Source organism: Peromyscus maniculatus, chromosome 11 (genome assembly GCF_049852395.1).
Source record: "Peromyscus maniculatus bairdii isolate BWxNUB_F1_BW_parent chromosome 11, HU_Pman_BW_mat_3.1, whole genome shotgun sequence".
Lineage (NCBI taxonomy): Eukaryota > Metazoa > Chordata > Mammalia > Rodentia > Cricetidae > Peromyscus > Peromyscus maniculatus.
The window spans coordinates 37,668,363-37,677,809 of record NC_134862.1 but is presented as its reverse complement, the minus strand read 5'-3'; the positions used below and the strand labels follow the sequence as shown (position 1 = coordinate 37,677,809).

Sequence of the window (9,447 nt, the reverse complement as noted above, 5' to 3'; positions counted from 1 at the left end):
ACAGAAGGGCCAATAGGACAAGAATGTGAATGGTGTGTGTGTATGTGTGTGTGTGACACCGTTCCACAGACCAGGGGCCCAAGGAATGGAGAGGAAAAGGAGACAGCCTGTGAGCAGACGTTCTTGTTCCCTCCCTCCCTTCCCTGTCAGCTGTGTGAGCGTGAGCCACACCCCGCCTGTCAGGATGGACTCGTACCACACCCCGCCCACCTGTCAGGATGGGCTGAGACCCCTCTACTGCCATCAACGAGCCCCCTGTTGCTTAAAGGCCAGCGCGGGTAGAGATGACGGGTTGTTGAGGTGGTGGAACTGAGCATCTGGGCAGCTGCAAATACAGACCCTGGGTGCTAGGTTGGCTCCCGCATGGCATTCCTCCTCCTGGACTGTGCCACTGGGGCACTTTGCCTTTTCTTCTTTTCTGGTGCTGGGAACAGACTCTGCACCTCGTGCTTGGTAGGCAAGCACTCCACAACTGAGCTCCAGCCCTTCCTAGTTTTACACTTGTCTTTGCTGATAACTAACTACCCTCCGAAACACTTTGAAACATTACCTGTTTAACAGATGTTTTCACTTCGTGTGTGTGAGGGCCTGCATATATGTGCACATGCGTGTCTGGTGCCCACAGAGGTCGAAAGAGGGTGTCAGGTCCCTGGAACGGCATTGGGGTGGGTGCGAGCCACCGTATGGGTGCTGGGGCCGGAGACTGGGCCCTCCACCAGAGCAGCAGTGCCGCTCTGCGATTTCAGCCTCAGGTATTGTTTCTCAGGAGGTCTCGGTCCCAAGCCTTTGAAGCCCCCTCAACTTTACACCCATGATCACCACTGTGTGGTATCTGCTGGGCTCATGTGATACATGAAGGGATCTCTAACCACACCTCAGAGCGGACTGTGCCCCACGTGCCGTGGACTCACGAACTGTGCTTGGGTGACCTTAACTCAGTCCCCGACTGAAGCTTTGTGCACACTGCGGCATTTGCCTGCATGTCATTCCGCAGTGCGCTGCTGATACGGGAGGTCTTTTCTTTTTTATTCATTTTACATGCCAACCACAGATCCCCCTCTCACCCCCCCCCAGTAGGTATTTTCTAATGTCCCAGATGAACAGATACCCACACTTCAAAAGGCATAAAGAACATTCTGAGACAGTGCCTTGTAACCCAGGAAGAGCTGAAGCAGTGGGAACCGAGTGAGGCGGCAGGAATGCCCTGGAGAGAGAAACACAGCACGCCATAGACAGCAGTCCTTTTATTAGATAAACAATTCCACTTCAGACCAACCCTCCCCGTAGAGTTCCGTCTACACCCAGGAAAGCAGACGCCACTGTCCTTCGGGAACCATCTTCTGCTTGGCCCGACACTCAGGCCTCATCAGTATCTATGGGTTTCTAAGAAGCAAAGTCCAGCACCTCAGAGAAAAGTGCTGTGAAGCCTAGGGGTCAGCACCTGGCCCCCTCACACAGGCCCCTATTCACACACAGATGTGTCTGCGAACACTAAACCGATAAATGTAAATAGCTTTTTGTTTTGTTTTTTACAAAAATAACACAGGGTTTGTGCAGTTCTATCAGTTTTTAAAAATCACACAGGCAGAATTTACACTTCAGCATAACCATTTTTACTTTGGATTCCAGTGGGAATTTTAGGTCCCCGAATAATTTACAATCACCAGACAGAGGTCCTGCAGTGACACTCAGGCGTGCTGAGCCGCACGCGGGATGGGCCATCCCCCTGTGCCGGCCGCTGCAGCCCCCAGCGCTCACAGCTCCAGGAGCCAAGCCGCCATGGCGTCCTGCCCTCTGGCGTCAGCACATACACCAGGGCTCGCTCACTGCAGGGAGATCAACGTTCCCAGGCTGTGTGGTTAGCATGTGCTCATAGGACGCCATTAAATACCGCCCCAGGCAGGACACAGAAGTAAAGTGCAAAGGCAGGGGTGCAGCGGAGGAGAGATCCCGACAGACAGACAGACGGACAGACGGACGGATGGACACACGGACACACGCACAGAGCTAATTTGCAGCCACATCTCAGGTACAGATTGATCAGAAGGAATACATTTGGCTACAGTGACGTGGAAAACCAAGCTGCAATTCTAGTCTTTCTACTAGAATGTTCCAATGTTCATCACATAGCATAATAAGCTGACCTCCGGTGACTGGATAAACAGACTGTCACATGGCAGCTTGAGAACAGACCCTGGGACTAACTGCTACCTCCGCACTATCGGAACCTGAGCTAACAGATACTCTATTTTGCATATGTGATACTACAGAGGACAACCACTAAGTGTCTACACAGATGACTGTCGCAGGACAGTGAACAAACTCTGTCCCCCAAAGTGAGGCCCACTGTGTGTGGTTTCCTCCACACAGGCCATCTCCCCCAGGCAGAAGTCTGTGATACCTCAAATCTGCCCCTCTGGCTCAAGCTTGGTGCTGGAGATGGCCCTCAATGCTGGTGTGACTCCTGCTGCTGGCTGGACGAGGTCCTCTTGGTGGCCCTCAGGTGTCCATGGCAGGAGCTGCCTCTCCTCCTCCCCACTAGAAGAAGGAGGTGTCTGAGGAAAAGGCACCTGCAAGTCTGAAGTCCTCCTTGGTGAACACGCTGTACATGCGCTGTGGGAGGGCTTTGGAGTAGGGCGCAGGCCGCGGCACAGTGGCCCTCAGGATGAGCTCCCGGCCTGCAGGAGGCGGGAAGTCTGAAACCGAGTTCTGTCTCCTCTCCTCTGGGCAGCCTGACCTCTTCAGCTCCTCCTCTGGCAGAGCCACTGCGGCAGCCTTGAACAGAACCAAATGCCAAACTCAAGAGCCAGCTGGAAGCCACACTACCGAAGGGCGGATGAGTAAACACGAGAAACACACAATGTCCTGCGGGACTTGGAAATGCATCATGTCCACTGTGTGTTATGATTGCTCAAAAGAACAAAATGGAGAAGCAGGAAGCTGGAGGCAGCGTGAGCACTAGCGAGGCAGGCAGAGGCGGGGGGCTGGGCACTCTGCTCTGAAAAGCGAGGGCATCATGGCGCCTCAGCAATGGTGGAGCTGCCCTGGGGTCTGCATTTCTTCAGGCAGAGGTTAACAGGCCAGACTTGCTCAAGTCTGAAAAGCTGATTTTTTTTTTTTTAATCTCTCCTCTCTCAGTAAGTTCTTTTTAGATTCTCTTGCCAAATCAGAACCAGAAACACTGGCTTTGTTTGCTGGGCACTAATGTGACCGTGAGCTGACAGATGCCCATGGCAATGGCCACAAAGGAAAAGTTGGTTGAGGGCATCCGCTTTGACATCCACTGCACCAAGTGCAGCCCAACAGAGCCTTCGTGACTCAGTACTGTCCTCCACTCATGATGCCATTGCTCAGGAAGTTCTCTGGGCAATGGAAACATGAAGTCACCTTAAGCTGCACAGCCAGGGGATGCCAGATCCAGCCGGTTAGTTAAGATGACCTTATGAAGTTAGAGGGATGGGGACGGACGAGGAACTATGAGGGACAAAGGCCATTTTGTTACCTCATCAGAAGACTCAGTCAGCTTGAGAAAAGTGAGAAAAGAAACAGTGATGAAAGGGAGCGGGTGAGGTGGTTAAGGAGCTGGGCGACTCCAGGTCACTGAGGGGACAGCATGCACTGTGTGGGCAAGACTCCACTGGGGGACACTGAAGGTGCACAGAGCCACACCACAAGGACACCAGACTGCCGACGTGGTCAGTGCCTCAGGCTCATGCACCTGATGGCCCGATGGGTGATGTGCAGGATCGGTTATGAGGAAATGACTCAAAACCTCACTCTTTCTGAAGAAGATGCTGTTTAAAAAGTGAGTTGACAGATAAACCATGAATTTAAGAACTGGGGTCTAGGAACAATTCAACTTAGCAAAACTGGAGCAGAGTTGGATAATTCTGCTGAATTCCATTTAAATGTGTACAGACCCAAACCTACAGAGTCAGGGCCAACTCTATAACAAACAGTTCAGATTTTCATATTTACAATTGTTTTGGGGTGTGTGCGTGCACATGCTTACACCACAGCAGCATCTGGTAGTCAGAGGACAACTTTCAGGAGTGGCTTTTCTCTACCATGGAGGTTCTGGGGACTGAACTAAGGTCATCAGACTTGGCAGCAAGTGTTTACACACTGAGCCATCTCACCGTCCCTACAGTTTATAATTGTGAAGAAAAGTTCTAATATGTAAGTTAATATATGCTATAACAATTTAGCTAAGTCTTCCATATAATTAAATCTTCATTAGTAAAATTGGTACAAAGTATCAGCTCATCATGAAAAGTTACATGAATAAAACGCGACAGTTCATTGGAGCTGAGTCAAAACGCAGCCATGTGCTCGTCATCACACGGCCCCTGAGAGCACTCCCTACCAGGCTGGACCCTGGAGACTTTGTCACCTTAGTCATGAGGAAGACCTGCCAAGCCAGCGTCCTCCTGAGATCTGACGAGCAGGGTCTCCAGCCTGAGTGACGAAGCGCATGTCGGTATGTCAGCAATGAATGCAGACAGGAGGAAAGAAGGACTGGCCTGTTTTTCTAGCCTCTGTGAGGTTAGGGGAGACTAAGGAGACCACTCCAGTTTAGGGGAATCACTCTGACGAGCACTGAAAATCTGGACAGTTCTGGCTTTAAGGCTCCTTAACTCGTGATCTTCTTAAAATCACTGGAGAGTGAGTCTTCCCTGTTGAGGATGCTGCCTGTCCACCTCTGGGTATTAAGTGTTTCACTGGTGGAGATGCACAGCATGTGAGCAGAGGTGCCGGGGAGGGACAAAAGGCAGGCATTACTGTCTCCTAGAAGTCATTCATTTATAAGCAAATCAAGTAATTTGGTCTTTAACTTGAAAACTTAAACTACCCCCATAAATAATATTAACTTTCAACTACTATAAACTCAGAACAATGTAATGTATTTGACTATAATTCTGAGTTTCTCAATTCGGACTGGCAACTCTTAGCCCATGTGCTAAGTTGTTTTGTTTTGTTTTTTGTGTTGTTTTTTTATGTCAACTTGAGACAGGCTAGAGTCATCAGAGGGAGCCTCAATTGAGAAAATGCCTCCCTAAGGTCAGGCTGCAGGCAACCTTGTGGTGTATTTTCTTAATGATTGGTGAGGAGAGCTCAGCCCTCTATGGCTGGTGTCATCCCTGGGCTGGTGGTCCTGAGTTCTACAAGAAAGCAGCTGAACACACCATGAGGAACAATCCAGTGAGCAGCACCCCTCCGTGGCCTCTGCATCAGCTCCTGCCTCCAGGTTCCTGCCCTGCTTGAGCTCCTTCCTGCTCTGACTTGCTTTTTTTGGTCACGGTGTTTTATCACAGCAATAGCAACCTTCAGACAGCCTATGTGTGCACCAAAGACAATTCTACTTGGTAGAGAATGACTGTCTCAAAGCTGAGCTGGTGTTCTTTTTTCTAGTGTCGTCACGTTCCAGAATTATATTTAGTGCACATCATAATATTTTCACCTGGGTCTCTGTATTCACCTGTGGGTACCAGCACATGCATGTGCATGTATGTGTGTATGCATGTGCATATGTGTGCAAGTGTGTGTGACCACTACCTCTTAATCAGTAGTGGAGTAGCTACATATCTTAACCTCCTACTTTCATGAGTGGAGGGGATGATGAAGATAATTTTCTAAACTGGATTTCCTTCTGGGCTAAAGCCTGTTTCCACAGACCTCACAGTCTGAAATCCTTTTCCTCTCAAGTCAATCTCTACCACAGACTAGTTAGAAACGGGAAGGTATAAACACAGTTTCCCATACCATAGCTCTGCCCTTGCTAACTAAGTCCCCACTAGCTTCTAGAACAATGAGTGTGAGATCCTCCTAATCTCCAAAGTTTAGGTCTGAACACACTTGTCCTTTTCCTTAACTCAGTGGATCTCAAAGCCTTGGAAGCCCCGGAGTCTGACTCTTGTGTGCTGTCAGCCTGCTGTGGGACTCAGAATGTCATCCTGGCAAAGGCAGGCAAGGGACTCACATACCCGCTGAGCATTCACAAAGAGCTTGTGGATGATGCGGCCCGCATGGCCTCTTCCAGCTCCGGTGACGGACACTTCGGGGTGCTCCAGCAGGCAGCTGACAAACCTAGAGGAGGCAGATGGGAAGGAAGTGGGTGCTCGTGAGGCGGCCTGAGCCTCATCCGGGTGGATTCCAATGACAACTCCTAAACCCACCCATGGAAAGCGGGAATGACAGAAATGCCTGATCCTAAGAGAACTGAGTGTCTCTGTCTCTAGTCAGAGGGGCAGGACTTCTTCATTTTGTTCTTTCACTCCTGGGTTTCCATCAATAGCCCTGGTTAACCTGGACAGCTAACCATGTACCCCAGGCTGGCCTTAAATTCAAAGTAAACCTCCTGCTGACTCAGCTTTCCAAGTGCTGGGTTTATAGCCAAGAGTCACCATGCCATCACACCTCAGAATTTTTATATTTTTTCTAGTAGACTAGCAGCTTGTCCTGCAGACAGCCTGAGGCACACAAAGAACAGTACCTCTCAAGGTCTTCTTTTTCTTCCTCTTGCTCACATTTCTCAGTTCCAAACTTGGCCTTCAGGGACCGGGCTCGGGCTATGATGGCTTCCACATTAGTGATCTGCAGAATGATTTCCTAGTGGAGAGAGAGGCACAAGCACTGAGGACAACAGAGATGCGGCGCCTTTAAAAACCTTTAGGAGCCAAGGAGCCGGCTCAGCAGGGAAAGGCACTCACCACCCCACGTCAAGGGTGGAAGGAGAGAACCAATTCCTTCCTGACCTCTGACCTCCATGACATGTACGCACACCATCTTCACCATCCCATAAATAAATGTAGAAAGAAAATTGTAAAGTAATTACTGCTAGGTGGGGAGAGAACTCTTGGCAAGACCCTGACACAACACTTACTTCCAACTTCTTGTCTTCGGGACTGGGAAAGTGCAGAACTTTGCTGGAATGGGCTATGATCTGCTTTATAATCTTCTTAACTGAAGGAATGTTTTCCAGACTTTCTGTTATGGAAAGATAAAGAGACAGTCAAAATGGAAACCAAAAACACTTCTCTGGAAACGCACTTAGGGACTAATCAATTGCGGCGACATTTACCTTCTTCCTTTACCTTGAGAACAGCTGCATGGATCACACACGGCAGGAGGTGCCGAGCCAGGTCTGCAGGCTTCTGCATGGCCAGGTAGTGCAGCACCTGCAGGAGACGCAAGGACACAGAAACTGCGGTGGCGTCCCCAGGGCACGGCGGCCTGGCAGAGGCGAGGGTCTGCGCTAAACCACCTGGGGACGTAGTGACTACTTTCATACAGCTCCTGTGTCTGTATGGTATGCGTGCAAACGAGGACCATGCAGAGAGATGAGGACGATCTGTCTGTAATCACAACACGACACGACAGCTAACAGCAGAGTGCTTCCAACCTAGGAGTTTTGAGGGCATCAGATATAGCCACTAATGCTGAATGTGTCAATACTATCTTGTAACTGTTTTCTCAGTATTTCTAAACATTGTCAGTGGCCTCCCACAAGCTGCTTATTTTCTAACAGAAACTCTATCATTTCTTCTTGTAAACATAGAGACATGTGTAATACATGGACCCTCCCTTGAGTTGGCAGCAGGAAATACAGGCATCATCTCACAGTGGGGCTATGAAGATGTTCATGGGCTTCACCACAAAACAGGCATCTCCCAGAACGTGCGGACCCTCTGTCTTACGTCCACTCAAACAGAAATACAGATGGAATTTCTCCCTTAAAGAATAATGATTGTACTTTTTATAGTTTGATCATTTAATGATGATCTTTTATTACTCTTATTACTGTTGGTCACTCAGAAGACAAACCTCTTGGCTCGTCTGTGAGGGTTGTCTATCTCAACTAGGCTGACTGAGGTGTGAGCCTGGACCTAACTGTAAGCGGCACCATCCCATGGGCTGAAGAAGTGAGCAGAGCACCAGCATTCACCCTCTGCTTCCTGACGGGATGCCATGTGACCTTCCACAAACAGCTATCTAGTTGCACCAACTACTATGTGTCACAGAGACGCCGAGAAGCCATCTTTACTGCATACTAGATTTCTACATGGATTGGCAAATTTAGTAGTCTGTTTCATTAGAATATTGAAACACAAATACCACACTGTTAAATACAAACCCAGTCCTGTTCCCTGATGATTCTTCCTTTTCAATCAAGTTTGAGCTGTTTTTACATGCTTATTAAAAAGAGTTCACTCACTTAACACAATTCAACACTGTACAGTCAGTAGGACAGCCAAACACTACTCTCAAAAGAAATCCATTTAAGGCCAACTGTGTATCAACTCCACATCTGAGGCTGTTATGTTTACTTTCCCAAATGAACATTAGTATCAACTAAACTGGCTACATAATAACATCTTTTGGTATTTTTGTTGTAATTATGGTGAACTTACTGATTAATTGAAGGTAAAATGACCTTTTTTGAGACAGGGTTTCCCTGTAGCTTTGGGGCCTGTCCTGGAACTCAGGATGGCCTTGAACTCACAGAGATCCACCTGGCTCTGCCTCCTGAGTGCTGGGATTAAAGGCAAGCGCCACCATGTCTGGCCCAGTAAGAAGATTTTAATGATGTTCTATGTATTAAGTGTTTTTATGGTTTTCTTCAGATTTTAAGTATTTCCTGTTAAGTTTATGACTAGTTATTTTATATTCCTCTCACTTATATAATGATGAGAAAATTAATATACATCTTCTGAGTGGCTATTTATTTGTATACAGAAGTTCTACTAATTGCTATACAGACAACTATGTTATGGGCCCGTGTTCTGATTGGGCTGTTTGATTTACTGTTTAAGTTGTTTTGAGTTCTTTGTACATTCTAGACATGAATTCTCTGAAACATGAAGACCTTCTGAAGCTCTTCACTCTCATGAGGTCTCAATAGCCAACTGCTAGCCTCTTTCTTGAGTGACTGGAGTCCTTGTCAGGAAGTCCTTACTTATGCTTCTATCCTGAACTGTTTCCCCTTAACTTTTCTCTTCTTTCTTTTTCTTCTTCTTCTTCTTCTTTTTTTTTTTTTTTTGGTTTTTCAAGACAGAGTTTCTCTGTGTAGCTTTGCGCCTTTCCTGGAACTTGCTCTGTAGCCCAGGCTGGCCTCGAACTCACAGAGATCTGCCTGGCTCTGCCTCCTGAGTGCTGGGATTAAATGCATGCACCACCACCACCCAGCTTGGAGTTGATTTTTATACATAGTCAAAGTCAAGGATCAAGTTTCATTGTTACATATGCTGATATCCAGGTTTCCCAGCACTACGTGATGAGTGGTAGTTTCCTAGTCCTCTCTATGGTATCACTAACGTGTGGTTTATTCTTCTTGGAGCCCCATGAGTGTGTTTCTTTCTCTTCAGTCAAAATGAATCTTTCAAATATCTCCTATAGAACTAGTTTGGAGGCCATGAATTCCTTCAGACTGATTAAAAAAAAAATTCT

General features: G+C 47.8%; 1 protein-coding gene across 3 annotated transcripts in view; it reads right to left on the bottom strand.

Annotated features, from left to right (window-relative positions):
• Window positions 1-1,226: 1,226 nt before the first annotated feature.
• Rab3gap1 (RAB3 GTPase activating protein catalytic subunit 1) overlaps window positions 1,227-9,447 on the bottom strand; it is a 61,973-nt gene continuing 53,752 nt past the window's right edge. Inside the window, exons 20-25 of one of the 3 annotated variants that reach the window (XM_015986496.3) lie at window positions 7,082-7,178; window positions 6,884-6,987; window positions 6,494-6,609; window positions 5,985-6,087; window positions 3,503-3,523; window positions 1,227-2,775 (exon numbers count right to left, since the gene is read on the bottom strand). In XM_015986496.3, the coding sequence (XP_015841982.1) occupies window positions 2,539-2,775; window positions 3,503-3,523; window positions 5,985-6,087; window positions 6,494-6,609; window positions 6,884-6,987; window positions 7,082-7,178 (678 nt within the window). In that variant the 3' untranslated portion in view covers window positions 1,227-2,538. The remainder of the gene's footprint in view (window positions 2,776-3,502; window positions 3,524-5,984; window positions 6,088-6,493; window positions 6,610-6,883; window positions 6,988-7,081; window positions 7,179-9,447) is intronic. The other 2 variants (XR_013043212.1, XM_006992979.4) reach the window with 2 other exon arrangements.